This window comes from Apteryx mantelli, chromosome 2, assembly GCF_036417845.1.
Source record: "Apteryx mantelli isolate bAptMan1 chromosome 2, bAptMan1.hap1, whole genome shotgun sequence".
Lineage (NCBI taxonomy): Eukaryota > Metazoa > Chordata > Aves > Apterygiformes > Apterygidae > Apteryx > Apteryx mantelli.
This window is the reverse complement of record NC_089979.1, coordinates 94503204-94522504: the sequence shown is the minus strand read 5'-3', so window position 1 is coordinate 94522504 and position 19301 is coordinate 94503204. Positions and strand designations below refer to the sequence as shown.

At 39.2% G+C, this 19301-nt stretch overlaps 2 protein-coding genes across 11 annotated transcripts in view; one reads left to right on the top strand and one right to left on the bottom strand.

The window, feature by feature from the left end:
- INVS (inversin) overlaps window positions 1-14554 on the bottom strand; it is a 116228-nt gene extending 101674 nt beyond the window's left edge. For 4 of the 8 annotated variants that reach the window (XM_067291085.1, XM_067291090.1, XM_067291088.1 and 1 more), the window contains exons 1-4: window positions 14347-14392; window positions 13020-13170; window positions 9151-9322; window positions 1025-1191 (exon numbers count right to left, since the gene is read on the bottom strand). In XM_067291085.1, coding sequence (XP_067147186.1) covers window positions 1025-1191; window positions 9151-9256 — 273 coding nt within the window. In that variant the 5' untranslated portion in view covers window positions 9257-9322; window positions 13020-13170; window positions 14347-14392. Of the gene's footprint in view, window positions 1-1024; window positions 1192-9150; window positions 9323-13019; window positions 13171-13443; window positions 14305-14346; window positions 14393-14468 lie in introns of those variants that run through there. The other 4 variants (XM_067291087.1, XM_013957726.2, XM_067291086.1 and 1 more) reach the window with 4 other exon arrangements.
- A 163-nt stretch (window positions 14555-14717) lies between these two features.
- The window catches only part of ERP44 (endoplasmic reticulum protein 44), a 58406-nt gene continuing 53822 nt past the window's right edge, over window positions 14718-19301 (top strand). The window contains exons 1-2 of one of the 3 annotated variants that reach the window (XM_013957729.2): window positions 17213-17233; window positions 18321-18407. Coding sequence is in view for 2 of the 3 variants with exons in the window: in XM_013957727.2 (XP_013813181.1) it covers window positions 14828-14884 (57 nt within the window). In the remaining variant the exon portion in view is untranslated. Of the gene's footprint in view, window positions 14885-17212; window positions 17234-18320; window positions 18408-19301 lie in introns of those variants that run through there. The other 2 variants (XM_013957727.2, XM_013957728.2) reach the window with 2 other exon arrangements.

The following is a 19301-nucleotide window of genomic DNA, read 5'->3' as shown; positions in this document are numbered from 1 at the left end:
CCTGACTAAAATAAAAACAAAAAATTGTAGAGTATATTAAAAATATAAATAAAACAGCTGAACAGTGTGGAAGATTATGAACAGGTGAAAAGATATTATAAATAGAAGTGGTTCGGTACAGAAACCATGGCAAGCACTCTCTACCTTACTTGTATCAAAAGACACAGCTTACATTGTCGAAACAGCCTCAATTTTTGAGCAGTTACATTCTCAAACATAAGTATAAAAAGAAAAATAGTAAGTAAAAGCTGTTCCTTTCAGTTTGAGTTTTTATCTTCTCTGTGGACTTGTTTTTATATTTAGTTTATGAACTCACAAGTCTTGACTAGGCAGCCAACCCACACTTTTTTTCTCCCTCTATCAGCAGTTTGCTCATTCCCCTGTCATTGTGGACACTTTGCCCCAGTCCTAAACACACTCAAAATTATTGAAACACTGAAATTAAACTTTAAATTATATTTTAATGTTGAATTCTTCCTTTAGTACCTCTTTGCTGTGACAATGTAATTCGATAATATTATAAACTGAAATTTTAGAAGGAACAACAGGCAGTAATGCATTTCTCTCCTGGTCCTGGCACTGATTTGGTTCTCTATGTCCTTGAAAACCTCAGACACAACATGAATAATTAACACTATACAGCCTTATATCCACTGAAATGAATGGTAACATTCTAAACAGTATCAGTGTATGCAAAACTAAGCTCTAAGTCTTTTCTTAGAACTAACTATCCCAAAATAGACAAGAACTGCTTTTTCCTAGAAAGTAAGAGTTCTTAAAACAGAGCAAGGAAGTAAACTGTCTCTTCAAACTGCTACAAATACACTGAGTAAAAAAGAAAAAAAATAAAATAAAAAACCTTCGAAGAGTTACTTTGGCATGGGCCAATTTTTTTTTTTTTAATCTCTAAATACTGTAGCATTATTGGTCTCTAAATTAATCAAAGTGCCCAAAGGTATTACATACTATTTGCTTATTTGCTTCTCAAGGCACTATAATGGCAGAGCACTTTTTATTTTATTACCTTTTGTGCAGCAAGATGGAGAGCAGTCCTTTGGCTATGATCAGCTCTATTAACATCTGCTCCTGCCTTCAGCAATGCCTCAGCACAGTCCAGCCTGTCAGCCAGTACACAGTACATAAGTGGAGTTCTTCCAAACTGGTCCTCTTTATCTTTCAGCTCAGAGTTTCCTAAAAAATCATATAAAACAATTAAGTCTATCAGCACCTAACTGACAGTAGTATTCTTGTTATTAAAAGGGAAATACATAAATGAACAGGGTGATCAAAATAATGGAGTATAACATGAAAACAAAGTTCCTAATTTTTAACCCCACCTATTGTTATTGATGTAGGGAGTTTGAAAATGTATTTACAGAAAAAAAAAAAAAAACATGTGGAAACCCTGAACTCCACAAATACACCTACAGCAAGTAACCTTCTGCAATGGCACAATTATATATCTTTTAAAAATAGTTAGAGAGATTTTGGTTGCAAAGATTACTTAAAAAAACATCAACAGCAAATAAACCAAATAGTCCTCCTGAAACCTGTAAATACTGTAACTGAAACAATTTTTGAAACCTACTCACTGCAATGTTTATTTAAAAAGCATAAAGACGTCAATAGCCCATCAATACCATTATTTACTTCATAGTGCCTTATAATAAGGAAACTACCAAAATACTTAACGGGTTTTCTTGGATTTATATGGTTAGTAAGGCAGCAATTGAGCCAAACAAGGTGGCTGAGGTCTCATAAAAAAAATTAACTCCCTCTATTCCTACTCATAAGCCAGAAAAACCCCTCCACAGTATGCACTCCCTACTACAACATTGCATAATTCTTCTATGTCACTATAACAAAACTAGCACATATGTATTCATGGGTACCAACTATCCCACATATTCTAATCCAAATGCATCTCCTCCATGACAATAAGAGTTACAGTTAATCAAGGACAGTAAGAATTTTTTTTTAAATATTCCCTTTTTTAAAAAACATACCCTTGATTGTTGATACCTTGAAAGAACTCCAACAGATTTTAGAAGCATGCTTTTCCTTTACAAACACAGTCTTCGCTCTCCCCTAGCATATTAAACTCACAAACCTATCCACTAATTGCATCCTTAATTACAATTTCTACTGATTCACTGAGTGAAACTGTCAAGCAGACTGATATTCCCCTGGATCCTTATTTAAAAACTAAAATTTGTTCCCTACTAACAAGGCCTCTCACCAAAGGAAAAAAAAAGTTTTAAGCAGAATATTGCTAATCACAGCTACTTCATTTGTGAGTTCATTTAAAACTGTTGGGTGAATACTATCTAGTTCTGATGATTCATTCTGTAACATCTTCTCCTGGTTCAAGACTGAGATTTGCTTTGAGACAAGTCTTTTTGCTCTGTAAAAAACAGTTTAGGAACCTTTCTGACATCTTTTATGAATATGGATAGATGAAAATTCTTTTTGTTCTTCATTTGTGGTCTTATCTTCTCTGTTTCTTCACACCAACAATCTACTAGCACCTCACATGATCCACATATTAAAGAAAGTTTTATAATTAATTTTTATGCCTCTAGCATATTATTCCTAAAATTCTTTTACTGATCTGTATCTATCTTCCTCAGACACAGCTTATGCTTTTTGAAGAACACCTTCTTACTTTCAATATTCTCTCCCACACTACTGTTTAGCCATGCTTGCTTCCCTTTCACCCTTCTAAACTCTTTCTTTGAATAAGTACTTCGTACTTGCTTCATACTGCAAGCAAGGATTTTGTTCTTTTGGCTCATTTTTAGATTCTTTTTAGCAAGCATCTTTATTTTGATGTCCTTTACCTTTTTCAGAGTCCACAGCAACAGTGGATTGCTCTTGCTGACCCATGTACACTCTGGTCAAGAGTTCTTGGATAGCAACATTCTGATTCAGGTTCTACACAGCAGTCAGGGGCAACTCAAGAGTTGGTTCTCTGGTGGGTTTGCTGCTCTGGCCATCTCTATCACCAACTCATTAACAATTTCTAACAATTCAGTTTTTGGATCATATCCTTAATGTGCCACTTACCCAATACTCATGAGAATAACCTCCATTACTATTGTGATTCCTGTCAATTCAGCCTCTCTGACCTCCCTTAGCATGTCACACATATCACCATCTGGTTAGATGGACAGTAATGCAACCTTCATACTACAGTTTCTTATTTAGACTTGAAATTTCAATCATTAAGTTTTTTTTTTTAATTTATATGGCTATTTTGTTAATCTCATTTGAATTCAACATTTGTTTTCTGCTTCAGTTTTTAAACATGTATCAGCACTCTTTCACCTACATGATTTCCACTGAAATACCAGAATACAAACTATACAGAAAAGATAGTGTCCCTCTTTTTTTACTTTACAAGCTTTCTTATAATGAGCATGACAGCTGAGGCTTAGATTTTTTTCAACATTCTACTACATAAATAAGTGACTGATGTATATTTTTCTAAGGAAGAAAAATCAAATAATGGAAAATTACATATGTAAAATTATACTGATCATTTTTTCCTGTTTGGCCTTGCATAAAAGCTGCCTAAGAATCTGGTCTGAATCTCAGCTAAGAATGGAAGAATGTAAAGTGTTGTATACAGCTTATTCCTTACTCTTCAAATCAAAACCAAAAAAGTTAAAAAAAAAAAAGCTTAATTTTATAGTACCATAGTTATAAGTAATTTCAAAGACATTTAAGAATAATTTGTAACAACAAGTTTCTAAAGGTGAGTTAAGAGTTCTGTAAATGGAAAAGTCTTTGAATTATTATTTATGTCCTGTTATATATAACTACCTTTTGACATAAAAAAAATAAACAGGTAATGTAATTGTTACTAACACTACATACATATTTGATACAGTTTTCAAAATCTAATTGTTGTTAAAATTTTTGAAGAAAAAAACGTGTTTTATCTTTAAATATTAATTTAAATGTTATCTTATTTTCATTATTGAAGCCTATTTCTTCTGCTCAAAATGAGAAGTTGTAATGTTTACTAAATGTATTAATTTCTACATACTGCTTTCTAATCATGTCGCTTGTTCAATTAATTACATGGCCATTAGGAAATAATTCAAAATGTAACAAGTAAATTGAACAGTGGAATCCAATTTTTTTTATATTCCCTAACTTGTAAGAACTTCTTCTAGACTTTCACTTCACAGTATTACAGTTTCTTTGCAAACTGGATGCAGCTCCAAGATAATTTTTCTTTCCTCTACTATTAGGGGGAAAAAAAAGAAAAAAAAACAAATGCTTTTTCTAAATGAATACCTTTGCTGTTCAATAGAGCATGGTACAGAAACATCAAAGTCAATTATGAACAATGCAGCTCTGTGCAGCAATATGTAGACACTGTGGTCCAAAGCAGAAATATAATTTAACACGGCAGTGATCCCAACTAATAAGCCAGTTTCTCTAACAAGCTAAATATAGTCAGGTGCTGTGCCAGTATTAGCTCACTCTGTGGCAATTCAAACATCACAAAACCATATGCCACTGTTCAATGCTAACATAGCCTAAAAAGCTCTTAAATTTGTTGAAGATAATGGGACCTACACAGTTATGTATATTTTTTAAAAGAAATACAGAAACATGCAGCTCTCACAATAACCCGCATGTACATGGCTTATCCTCCCAAGACACCTGTTCTTAAATCAGTACTTAGCAGAACCGGTCCCTCTCCCTCAAATTCCAGATTGCCTTTCTGTTATATGAGGCTATACAGAATGTACAGACTAAAAGAAAGAAGTGGGTAGAGGATCAGACCAGCAAACATGGCCTAATGTAGAAGCTCAGCTCAATTAAAGTAATGGACATCTTTTTCCTTTTCAGCTCCTAGAGTGATGCATCTAATGAATGGCAAAGGCCTTGCATGACTGCATACAGCCTGAGTAAAAAACGAGCAAGACCTTGAAAGCTTGATGACAGTGATTTGCCTGAGGTTGCTGTAATGCTTTTTAAGGTAAAGAAACTATTTTCACCCAGCAGAAGATTTCTTTTTATTTTTATTTTGTCTGTTTAAAGGTCTGTCTGAGCCTTCTAATGGCTGGAGTCCTGCAGGTATATCACTGAAAGCGTGTCTGTGGTGATGCTCAGCATTAAGAGATAGAAAAAGGACTAGGAGCTACTGTATCAACATCAGATGCTAGAGGAGACTAAGCTCATGAAAAGCACTAACTGCAAAAACTTGTGGACATCACAGTTACAGTAAATTACTGTTTTCTGGAATCAAGAAAGTACAGATAGCCTTTTAAACATTCAAAAATGAAGTAATTAATAAATCTCAGAACTCACAAGAGTACTGTACTACAGCAAGTATTTTACTATTTAATTCAGACATGAATTCATTGGTGTACCTAAAATGTGCCATTGCAAAATTAAATTCTCTTCTGCATACTGGCCTAAGAAAGGAATTTTGTTTAATCCTTCCAACTTTCAGGATCAAACCTCCCATCCCCGCAAAGATTATACATTCCATAGGTGTGTTCATAGGCCATGAATATCACAGAATCAAGTAGGCCGATTCTGAAATTTAATTCATATATTCTGACTTCATCACTTCTTCACAATCTGTTACATCAGATTGTGTAACATCTCTATGCATTGTTATACCAAAAAGAGGGTGGAAAAGTGGGAGGAGGACCTGAGTTTTGCTTAGTTGTGAAAGATCGCCTCTTGTTACTTGCAAGAATCTTGCCTTTTTTAATACCTCGCTTAAGTTTTATTCAACCTCCTACACTGCAGAATAAGGAAAAGAGAAGCAGAGGAGAATCAAACAGAAGCATGCATCTGCGTATTTGCAATCCAGAACTTGTAGTTAACATTTAAAATAAAAGATCATATCGGAGATTTAAAAAGCACTTTTATCCCAGTGGTAGATGATAACGGTTTCAGAATAAGGAGTTGGACTGAATAGACACTTCAGTATAATGGCTATTATACACATATTCGTGTTCTTGTATAGAGATTCTGCATGCTCTTTAAAAACAATTACATGGAGCTCTCCTAAACTATATATAAAAACTTTAAATGCAAAATGATCCTCCAACCACAAAATGAACTTTTGCTCCCTTTTTGCCAAGGATTAAAACCATGCAGATGGGTTTTAACACTAATGGAACTGTTAACTCAAGACATGTCCAGCATCATATAAAACACAGGAAACATAATACTGTGAGCATTCCCCAAAGTCTTACGTTGTACGATTCTAAAACAATGTGATATAGTCCTAGGCAACTCATGCAATGCAAACAATTAGCATATTTTTGTTCAAACATGGATTATACAATACACACGCGGCATATAGCGTGTTTTATGGTATTTAATCCATAGGCTGTTTAAAAAGCCCTGTAATTAAGCATCAGTAGTGGTTAAGATATAGGAACAGTTTATTCCACAAACACCTTTCTCACTAGAAATTGTTCTTTTTACCTTTGATTCTGTCTATTTAGGTCTCTGAACTGGTACAGGTTGTCAAAAGGAACACAGTATCTGGAACACAGTGTACTATTTCAAACATCTGTGCTCCTTTAAAATTACAAGCTATCAGAGGGGAAGATTATGTACGTATCAATATAAATGAATTATATGGAAATACAGTGTGTATATTTGTACACATTCATGAATGCCTCATCAGGCTACAGTAGGTGGGAAATGGAGTAACTGCCAAACAGGTTAGAGGGGCTCCTATTTTCTTAAGAGACTGATTAACCAGATTCTTTGCCCCTCCTATGTTAATAACTGCATGGGGAAAACTCAAAGAGGAATGTATTAATGAATTTAGAGGGAAAGACCTTCCTAAAAGAAGGAGAAAGTGAGATTTTATCTTAGTGGATATACCACTATATACATAATCGGATGCAAAGCTTTGCTGTGTTAACAGAATGTTGTTAAGCGATCCAGGACACACACACACAACACTGACGTACTGTCCTGGATTACATGATGCTACTAAGTGCACTCATGAAGTCCAATGAATAACATCAACTGCTCAATTTACTTCCGGCCTCAATTTATACCAACAGTGCCTTGTAAAAATCTAAAAATATCACTCTGATGTCAGGACAGGCACTTTTCTGCTATGCAATACTTTTTCTTCTTTTTTCATCCTGTCCTGGCATAAGTAAAGCCTGTGTCATATCCTGTCAACGCATGAAAAAGCAGAAGAGACAAATGTTGCTGTTATAGCAAAGACTGCAAGGATCATGCAGTTTTTCCCTCCCATACATAACACGCAGCATTTTTATTTTTTTGCAGCATGATTGTCATTAAAAGAACAGTGATTTCCATACCGGTTCTAATGGCTATTTTGTGGTATATTTGACAAAATGTATCAGCAACACAGAAGTAATTATTCCTTTGTGTTTTCAGAGTATTGTCTTTTGGCTGCAATTAACAAAACACACCAAAGTCAGCGAAAACTCTTTGTTGTCACTTCTAATTTTTAGCCAAAATTTGAAAACTCGCCCTTTTTTCCCACTTGATGGTTAGCTGAAAGCTTTTCTAATATGCAGGCAGAGAACTTCAAAAAACAGGTACTTGAAGCTACTTTGTAGTGACATTCCACAGATTTCCAGAAGTGTCGGCCTATTAACTGCAATTCTGTTATTTATAAAATGTTCTACACAAGAGCGATCGGATATCATTAAATACAATCAGAGTATGTTAGAGCCTTGGTTTTATCGTAAGACAAAATAAAGCTGAAGGCCCAGCAAAAATTATTTCTTTCCACCTAAAGAGCTTCTGCAATGTCAGTTCCCTTAAACTTTTCCTCGTTTGAGTCAAAACATTTCTAAATGTCTTCTGAGAGAATTAGACATAGTTTGTAAAGAAGACCATTCATTGAAGTAGCTTGATCAGCAAGGAGGAAGAACATAACATCTCAGATTCTGAAACTACAATGAAAATTCTGCCTGGACAATAAATTTCTGAAAATGCAGATAAAGTCTTATTACAGTAATACTTTAAGATCTTCAAATTTTTTTTATTTAATTAGTGAAAAACTATTCATCATCAGGTCTCAAATATAAGAATTGCTAGGAGGCAATATTGTAAGTCTGCAAGATTGACTTGCTATAGCTACTGGTACTAATTTTCCTGTCTGCATCAGCTTTGTATCTTTAACCAAGGCAGAATGGCTTTCTATATCACTAAGACTATAGATCCATATAGCTTAGTATCTTGTCTTCAGCACAGGTCAGCAGAAGATATATAAAGAAAGTAAACTATTGGTTTAATGTGATTACCACTAAATCCTTGATACCTAATAAAATGGACAATTAACAGCATAAATACAGACCAAGTTTCTTGTTATTTCAGTCCTACATCCTCATCAAGACCCAGGAATGAGATTTTTAAAAAGGCCGAGCAAATAAAACTTCCACAGTGTCAACTGGAATTCCACTTAATCAGAACATCTGAAAACTAAAACCTTCATCTATCAAATGACAGCCTTCCAAATGAATATAGATTGTTTTTGGAATGAAGACCACATATTTGCTTTTGAAGATTACTAACCTAGAATACCATATGGTTCTTGGACAGAGAGGAAAGGTGAAATCCTAGACTATTTAATGGATGGGAATTCTTTTTCTTCAGCATCAGTAAGACCAGACTCTCTCCTTACCTTTATTTGTCCCGAAAAATGTTATTAGTATATCCAATGCCACTTCAATCAAACTAACAGGGCTTAATTTCTCCCCAAATTCTATAGGGTAGCAGAACTTCATTAATTATAATAAATCAGCTGGAAACAAAAGTTTATCACATTTCCCACAAAAGCAGAGATTCCAAAAATAGGGATTTGGAGCCAAAATACTTCAGCCCAAAGTATAATTTTTCCAGAATTTTAAAACAGGCTCCTAAAACAGGAGTCTTGAATAACTCTGCTGGTCATATCACTTTTACCAGTTTTCTGCTTTACTTCACATAGAAGTACAGCTCAAAGGCAACAGATGATAAAAGTAAGAATAAGCAGTTGTATTTTCAGGACTGCATTTATTCCAGAAATAAAATAATCTGAAAATGAAAATATATTTTAAAGATCAGAGCAGTAAGTTAAAACAAAAAGCTTCAGCTTTTAAGTCATCAAAATTTACCTACAATGAAAACATTTACCTGCTATTAGCTTCTGGATGGCATTCTTATCTCCATTAACAGCAGCAGCATGCACTTCAGATGCTAATGAGGAACCACTGAAGAGGCAGTTTGCTGAAACATTCATACTCTTTCAAGGTATTATCACATAGGTCAGATCTGAACCAACAACATTTTTTGTAGGAATTCAGTTCTAGAAAAACAATAAAATATAACTGAATTCATATAATGTTAAGATTACTATGGCAATGATAAAGAGAATAAGTTGTCCTGTAAAAAAGAAAAGAAAAGAACAAACACATTTCATATTTCATGAGTTAAATCCACCTCAGGTCAAGGTTCAACCAGACAAAGCCTACATAAAATAGAACGTCTCACTATGGGAACACTTCTGTGTGCTCATGTATCTCCTTCTGTTACCTATCAGTCACTTCAGAACCAGAGAGTAAGCACATCATCCAACATCCTCACTCCTTAAAGAAGGAGCACATTATGGGGACATGCATTCCATCAGTGGCTCATCAGATTTTAAAGAAAACAATTTTCTGAAACCTAACTTTTGTTTCAGGCACCACTATATATTACTTCAGAAATCACCCTAGTCACTTACCCAACAATCAACTTGCCAACACTGGGCACATATGGCATTTTTACCTGTCTGAAGTGACCAATTACCAGGGCACATAGTACTTTTCTTTGCTTCTGCACCAGCACAGGTTCACTCAGTTGAGAATGTTGGTGCAGAAGCACTACGATAAGCTCCTCATTTACCTTTATGAAGGTGTTTTTCCTCATGAGTAGTTCTGGAGCCACTTCTGGTAATCTGAAACCTATGGAGTGGTATCATCCTGTCCTACTACTCTCCTCTTCCATAAGTGCTTCTGCAAACCTCAGAATAATGCGACAACCTCAGTGTTCCGTATCTCTTCCTAAAGTCATGAATGCTTCCATTCTTACTGAGCTTAGTGAATTGCTCTACATTTCAGAAAAACTAGCAAGCATTTTTTGACACATTGCTTTACACTGTAAGTAGGTGATCTTCCTCCATAACCAAAACAGAGTCATTAATGGATTTGCGGCTTGGTTAACTTCTATGAGCAGACAATAGAAAGGAACTGGAAGAGTCTAATGTGATAGGAGGTTATAATCACTTCCACTTTTAGGGCCATGGAAGATAGACAAACAGATAGACAAACACCACTGCAAATTATAGAAACCTGAACTGCACTTGGTGCTTAAGAAAGCCAATGAAAGTGCAGATGCGGACATGACAATGCAGAGTGGTCAGAGCTCACACAAGCACAAACCCAAATATACATTAAGACATACACTAAAATAAAATAATTATGCTGTAACAGCCTTTCAAACATTTCTAGTGCTAGCCACGCTCATTTTTTCCTTTTAAAGAGGATAAAGAATATCCACTTCTTTCAAAATACTTGCACAGCTCCCTGCTTTCTGAATATCCTCTCCTGCAGTGAAACAGCTTTTTGACTTTTGAGAACACATAATTGGCAAGCTTTCTTCCAAGTCAACTCTTCCTCCCAACCCAGCAGTATGGCTTTTGCATTCTGTTATTTTCCCTACATAACACCGAGGATAAGCAGATGAGGCATTTCTGATTCAGGTAAATTTGAACCAAGCAAAAGGGACAACATGAAATTGAGTGTCAGTTACAAACAGTTGCAGTACCTCCCCCTCCTAAACCATTAATCTTCCCCCCACCCTGATACTCCTACAGCTACATAAATTTGCCAGCTACATAAAAGAAACACTACAATATTCAGCTGCAATCTGAACAGGAGACAAGAGGGAGAAGAAAGAAGCCTGCAGAACTGGGTCCTGTGGCACATAATTTAACATGCACTTGACATACAAGACTACAACTTGTCTTTAACTTGTCTCCACCTTTTCCCAAAAAGCTTCCTCTGGATACAGAGTCAAGAGTCTCTATTACATGCACCATTGGAATTTTACATTTGTTGGGATTTTGAGGTACTATTTTCATTCCCTCAAATTATTACTGATATCTTTTCTTCTATCTTCTTTACTTTTTATCTGCAGATTTTCCCTTCCACTTTCATTCCAGCTGATCTGGAAATTCACTGTTGGAAGCGATTTCTTCAAGACTTGTCTGCTTACTGCATCTGAAAATTCTGGACAATCCATTAAAATAAGTGAAGCTTTCTGTTTCCATCTCTGGTACTGCCTGTGGTGAATACCCTGAAAAAGGTCTATAGTCTGGAGTTTTCAATAGGATTAAGAAGCAAGTTTTTCCTCATGCACTGAGCACATAGTGTGGATAAGTGTTATTTGGTTGTGACACAGTTCAATCTTCTATGCAATCAAATGGAACTAAGCAAAGGAAGTTCTAAATAGAAACTTAATAAAATAAATTCAAAAGCACATGAGCTAAGAACTAACTGTTTAAACACAAAGCAGGAGAACCTAAAAACCAAGTTTGTTTTTTTGATCTTAGGGGAAGTCTACAACAGTTCTTGGAGAAGGACGTAAAGGATTTACATTCTGGGAAGCACAAAACATTGATTAAATCCTGAAGTGAAACATGGCTTTGCTTCCAAGCTAAGGTCCACATCAATTTGGAAACAGAAAGGGCAGTAACGGTAGCTGGAACATTTGTGTCAGCAAAGCTCTGTTGGTATTTTCACTACCATATTTGCTATACCTAGTTTTTGGCAAGGTTATGAAAAAACATTATGAAACAGTTACAAGAAAAAAATGCAGTTTCGCCTACCCTATCTCTACCAATGTTGCTAAAACAGTTTAATTAGCACGCATTTTATTTAGAAATTCCACATTTGATAGCCCTTACAGAGTCACCACAAAAGATAAGAGGAGGAATAAGATAATCATCTTACTGCACATATGGAAGTGAATAAACAAACTATGACATAAAACCTCTAGAGATAGCAAAGTAAAATTCAGCAAATGCTGGAGGTTTTAACATAGCATCAAAAGCATCCCAATTATAAATCAACAATAATATAAAACTGGCTGCATACAGAAAAGAATACTGAAGGATGGTCATAATTTCTGGATGAAAACAAGAAGAGTCTATCTGTATAAAGTGCAAGTAATCATACAGGGGAGAGAAGCAACCTCCAGAGCAATTATGAGTACGGTATCATACCTCCATTTAAAGGTCTAGTATCATTTTAGAATTTCTCTGATCCAGTAAGTAACTATAAAAGGAAAATTCATAATTGCTCTTAGATATTTCTCTCATATATACAACAAACAGATGAACTGGTGTCTGGAGGACTGGCTTGATAAAATTCCTCATTAACAACAAAATGTGACGCTTATCTGTAAGGGATGAAAAACAACCATGAAAATCAAGAAAAAAGACCTACAAGGTTCATTTATAAAAAGGTACATAATTGGCATTATCTATAATATGCACTATATTACTGGAGTCAAATAAATAATTCACTTTTTCTTTTTTAAGCTAACATGCAGAGAAAAGATTAGTCTCATCCAGACACCTAAAATAAAAGGACAATCATATGAACACCAAGAGGGCCAAAGTATGTGAATTTTCATGCCAAACTATGATAATTCTACTTTGCATTACACAGATAATCAGAGTTGCATCATTTTCCTTCCCAGCAAAACACAAGGTTGTTAAATTCTAAAACATTAAAAGAGTGCTATATCAAATTTTATGGCTACATTTGCCAAGCACAGAATAAGCTCCTATGAAAAACAGCAAAGTATATACAAACATGAACAAATTCAGAAGATAGGGTGTTCATTTTACAGATTGAGGAATAGAGATTCTTAAGGCAGATTTTGGCAGAACTGATAAAGTTAGGTTCTTATTTCAGTCTGTAAATAAGGACATGACGTATATATATTGGTGTGCTTACCTCATGAAAATGACAGGCCAAATGATTTTCCCAAGGTTGCACATGAAGTCTGGGCCAGACTTGATTTCCGGTAAGCTGATGGAGGATTTTCTTTTAAATGCGGTTGTGCTCTGTTTCATTCCTCACACGCCCCCTCATGCTTATGTACATACTGGAAATGGGAACAATAGTAAGTGCAGTTTTCCACAACCTTTTTGAGAAAGCTCTGCGAGGTCTCAAGTATATATATATATATACACACTCGTATACATATACATATATAGCAAGCTCTAAAGCTTGTAATACTAAAAAATACTGAAAAAGGAAGGAAGCACTTAATTTTTAACTGTTCTTCCTCTGAAATATTTAGAACTTGATATGTGTTAAAGAAGAAAAAAAATGTTTTCTAATGTGATTAAAATTCATGATGATGTTCAACTTTTACCATATTATCAGGCTGAAATTTCAAAACTCTCCGAGTCACTTCACTTCCTCAGGCAGGCTAAGTTCTTCTGTTTTACAGAAATGCTTCATGTTCTCAACTTCTCCAAGAAAACGAAGAACCCCCCGCATACACACCTAAATAGTCCTTATCTTCACTGCAATCATAAAATCGAAGCTATTTTTATAGTCTCGGTGGCCAAACGGCCAAGGCAGAACGTTAGGCCGACGATACAACGCAACTGCTCCCACAGCTGCACTCGGGAGTATTGAAATACCCGCTGCCGCTATGCTCGCCTCACGCCTCCTGTTTACGCAACGCGTCAACAACCTCCCGGGCTGCAGTTGGATTTGGGCCCCTCTAGTATTTTTCGAGCGTTTTGTTCGAGTCTCGAGCCAACTTCCCTCCTGGGTGTGTGTACTCACGAGTGTTTTTACTCGACGGCTGTGTTACAGCCATCCACAAATCAACGGCGTTACCTCAAACAAAATATGGCAAACTTTCCGCGGGCGCGGCTGGGGCTGCTGAAGCCGTTGGAGAGGGGGCGATTCGTGACCGAGCTCAGCAGCGGAGCTGCCTCGGGCCCTCAAGGGTTGCCCAGCCGGGCCCTGTCCGCAGCCGGCGGGGATGGGGAGGCTGCAGCGGGCGGAAGCCTCGCGTCGGGCGGCGGCCGCGGTCCGGGAGGCGCTCCACGATGGGAGCTGCGGGCTGCGCGGGGCCTTGCTCAGCCGCGGAGCGGAACGAGGCCCTGAGCTGCCAATGGCCGCAGGTCCCGGGACAGCCCAGTGGGGCTGTTAAAGATCCCAAGCGGAAGGGGCTGCAGTGCCACGGGAGCCCTGAGGCGGGGCTCGCGCTGCCAGAGAAACTCGCGGAAGGGGTTAATCCCGCCTGGAGCAGACAGCTAACCTGTGACACTCCTCGTCCTCCCTCCGCCCGTTCCCAGCGCGGCAACCTCGCCCTTAACTCACCCCCACCCCACCCCACCCCACCCGCCTCCTCGCGCCACCGCCCCAGGCCCCTCCCCTCACCAAGCTAACGAGGGGGGAAGGGCTGGCGCATTTGAGGGCGTGCCCGGTGCCTTCTGGGATACTTTCTGACTCCCGCTCGCTCCCCGTGCCCCCCAGGGCAGAGCGGCCACCGTCCCGTGTGCGACGCAGGCCGGGACGGGAGCGCGGCCCCCGGCCCGAGAGAACGGAACTACGCTTCCCGGCGTGCTCCGCGCAGCGCGGGAGCCCGGAAGTGAGTGCCGGAGGCGGGCGGTACGGGGCGCCGCGGTGGAACTTGTCCGGGTGTTTCCTGGCGACGGGGGAAGTGAGGCTCCGCCGCTGCCGCGGACAGTGGGAGCCGCGTTTCTCCCCCCTCCCCCCTCCCGGCCGCCTGATCTACCATGAGACCCGCCATTTTCCTGCTCTTGTCTGAACCTGGCTGTGTCTTTCTTCTTCTGGTGAGTGACCGGCTCTTCCCCACCCCCCTCACAACCCTTTTCTTCTCCGTCGGCCCCCACCGCGAGCGAGCCCCGCTCCGCTCGGCCTGGCGCGGCCCCTGCAGGCAGCCGCGGCCTGGGGTGAAGGAGAGGTGCGGAGGTGGGGTGGCTGGCGGGGCTGTGGGCCACCCCCCTCGGGGAGACGCGGGGCTCTTCCCTCCCGTCCCGCTGTCGTCGATGCCCTCCTGAGTGCAGGGGAAGAGCCTGGGTCCGGTTCTGCCCCCGGTAACACTCCCGGACCCACGGCGCAGCCCCTCCTCGCGGCGGCGAGGGTGTGACTCCTCCGGGGGCTGGCAGCGGAGCGGCTCGGCCGGCACCTGCTTGACGGGGAAGGGAGGGCCGTGCGCGGCGGCTGCGGGAGCGGCCGGTTGGCCGAGTGCGGTGTTGTGGCCGCGGCTGATACGCTGCCCGCCCGGAACGGGCCGGTCGCACGGCCGCGGGGCGGGGCCGGGCCGCGCGGCGCTGCGGGAGCCGCCGCGGGCGCGGAGCAGCGGCCTGGCGGGCGGTGGGGCCCGGCCCCGGCTTCAGCGGGGCAGTCAGTGCCGCGCTTGCCTTTCTCAGAAACCGAAAAGGAAAAGAGGGGGAGGGAACGGCGCTAATGGGGAGCCGCGGGCGGGCTTGATAGGCACCGTTGCAGGAGCCGTGACTGCAGGGAAGCGACTTCTAACCCGGGTTTGGCTTAACCATTTCTCTGCGGAGGCTGTTTATTGTGTGTCTTTAAATCGTCCCTCCGTTGAAATCGTGAGAGCTGCCTTCCTATGGCAGAGTGAAGAAAGCAAGGGGACCGTGTAGTATGACCACGGCAAAGCGAGCCGCTTGCATACGACTGCTCGGCAGTGGACTGTAAAAGTCCACCTTTCACTTGAACACGTGGAGTAAAGAAACCCACTCTTAGCTTAGTGGCTAAAGTTGGAAAAAGTTACTGAATTGGCTTGTTCAGCCAGAGGAGTTGTGAAGTTTATCTTTAGTTGTCAGATTGCAGCATTTTTTCAGGCTGGCATTATGTGTGTGACCTAAGCTACCTGCTGGATTTGGATACACAGCTCTTTACAGAAACGCAATCACTGATGCATGTGTTTTGTGGAGATAAGTTGGCTGTATTTTTGTTTAGGCAGGCCAATATAGTAGTTTTTGCTTTCAGAAGTGTGTTGGGCCAAATGCTGTCCCTTTCATAGCATAAATGACTTACAGAGCTAAACGGGACTTGTATGAATAAGTTTTATAGGTCTTGTTCTTAAGATACTAAGTTGTTTAATCAACTTATTTTAAACACTCAAGAGAGTGAAATTGGCCAGAAAATGAAGGAATAATTGGAGACAAAGGTAAACAGATCTTTGGGGATCCGGAAAAGAGTATGTAGTGATATAGCTACCAATAAATGAATTCATTAAAATATGAAAACAAGTACCCCTTGGAAACACGCACTTCTACCTGGATAGCTTTTGATTAAATTATTATAAACTTGCTATAGTTTCACATTTTGTAGGTATATGTGCTGATACAATTTGAAAAAACACATTTAAGGTATTTTTATGCAGACATCTATTGTGTATTGGCTCACTATATCAGAGACTAAACTGAAGAAGCTAATATATTCAAGTCATATCTGTGTATTAAAACAACAGTACTGTTGCTTAAGTGCTACGTTGATTTTAACCATTGTTTTAAGTACAGATTCTAATGAGCCAAAACAAGAAGTATGCACTGTCATTTAGTGTAAACATCATTTAAATAGGCATGTACAAGTTTGAAGAAGTAGTTGTAAGTTAATAAAAGTGTTTTTCTTTCTTCATAATACAGTCAGTGTATGCAAATTTAATGTGCATCGGATCTATATGTCTACTACAAAAAGAGATTACAGCTAAGGTCTGAAATTTCCCCAAGTTTTAGTTGCTTGTTTCTTTGTGTATGGGTTATTTATACCAATTTCTAATGTGATTAAAAGTCACTATGTATACATAAACTTCAAATACAAATTGGATTTTTTCATAATTATGCATAATGTTATCTGTGTAGTTCTCCAACATCATATCGGACTTGGCCGTTTGTTGAAAGGTTGCTAGTTACATACAAGCCAATCATTCTTTTAAATAAGATCTGCTAAGGGTTTTGGAAAGTTGTCCCAAGCAGATTCAGGTAGGAGATCCTTTTTCTTTAAAATAGCTGAGTATACTTGCTTTCTTGTGGCGTTCAGAGAGTTTGGTAGAGTATACTCTTAATTTGCTTTAAAGTTCTGATAACTCTGTTTTTTCTCCTCTCATGGACAGCCTTGAAGACTTAGGACCAGCCATATAACAGTGGTTGTGTTTGGTAAGATTCTGCTCTGCTCTGCGTCCAAAGGATATGCTGTCTATACTTTGAGTGTGACCGTTGGCAGTTTGTGGATAAGTCAGGTTATTAGCATATGTCAGTGGTTCCTAAAATAGAATACAATGGTATATAGCCATGAAAGTAGTTTACTAAGCTGGGCTTGCTTTGTAATAGTCATGAAATTAAAAAAAAAAAAAAAAAGTAAATTTTGAAATCTTTGGATAAGTGTATTTCTATTCTACACAGTCTACTCGGGCATGCTGCTCTGATGCGAAGAACCTGTCCTTTATTTTTTCATATTTATTGGCTTTATCTCCAGGGCTTTGCACACAGAAAATACTACGAATTAGTCTTTGCATTGCTATACAATGCTTCTCCTTGTCTATGTCCTTATCCTTATGTTTCCAAATGTTCAAAGCAGATAACCAGTAAAAGGTGATGAAATCTAATGAACTTGGTATATTCTGATTTGTGCACTGATTCTGACTCCCTTGCTGACCTGCTGGATGATTGTGAAAGACATTTTTTTCCTCCCAGTGCTTCAGTTTCCTCAGATTTCCTAGGAAACCAGACTTCCTAGGTTTCCAAAGAGGGGATGAGAAAACAAGGAGTAGAAGGGTTATAGCACATTAGGAAAGCACTTGGTAGGAGGACAGTAGGGTATCACTGAGATTTCACAGGGCTTTGGGTCTCACTGTTTACATTTCTTAACCTACTTCTCTCCTGATCTCACTGAAGGTTTGATTCTTAGGATGGAGATTGCAGCACAAAGCAGTACAGGGATATCCACCAGTCCCAACACAGACCTTTCCCTCCCAACTATCACTGATCTCATGTGCTAGCATTGTACTGGATCAGAGTGAGGCCGCTGTGAGAGGGACAGCAGCTGGAGAGATGGCAGGGGATGTATAGGCTAGCATCAACCCCAATTGTCTTATACCAGAATTTGAGTGGAAGGGTGAGCAGCACAGTCTGTAGAAGACGGTGTGCAGCTGGATGTAACACTAGAATCAGAGATGCATAATAATGTCATGTGGCACTTGGTGCTCTTAGATTAATGTTTCTGCCATGTTGATATGTTGCTCAGTACTAGGTTGGACAAACCTTTAAGACAAACCCAAGACAGAGGAATAAATGCTGACAGGATCAAAGCCTCATTCTTCTCTAAGACAAGGTATGGTTCTTTGGCTTTGCTCTTACCAATCGTTATGTGTTTGCCTCTACTTGCACCTGTATATACTTGGTTTATGAAGAAAATTGCAGAACAAGACACTCCATTGCACATGCTTCTCCTGCATGTGTATGACAGTTTGTTGTATTTCTTAACTTTCTACTGGGAGGCATGGGTGCACAGTGTCCCTGAGGAATAGATCTGAACAGAGAAAGCCACCACTTGATAGTGGGGGGGGGGGGGGGGATTTTTTTCATTCCCCCCCCCCCCCCCAGCAACTGTAAAAGGGTTTCCCAATTCTTGCACTTCTATCTGTGGAGGTTTATTACATTTCAAAACACCACTATTACATATTTTTGTTAGCTTTTTGGGGAAAGTGTCCTAGATAAGTTGAGAATGCCTTCTTAACACAGTTGGCAACACTTTTTGAGAAACATATTTATGTCCTCTGATATTCTGAGAATGTGAAAATTTGGAGTGTTATCTGAATCATAAACTTGAGCTAATTTTCCAGTAGTTAGTAGAGTGCCTTCACACACAGTTATTATGGAAGCCTGGTGTGTGTTACACTTATGATTCAATAACCACACAGTCTATGTTTGTATGTTTTTCCCTAATTGATGCAGTTTTTCATCACCAGATAACGTTTAGTGTTATGGTTGGGGTTGCACTATAATTTTTTTTAAGTTCAGTGACACTTTCATAGTGTTACTACATAGCAAAGCAATTGTAGCTGGTTAGGAACAGTATCTTAGAAGAGGAACTAGGCAGTGAACTCCAAGTTTCCTATTAAATTTTTAACTGAGAAAATACTGTAGGGTAATATTTCTGTCTCTTGTTTCATTGCAACAGCCTTTCCTGTCTTGTTAATATGATGCCAAGTACCCAAGTCCTGAA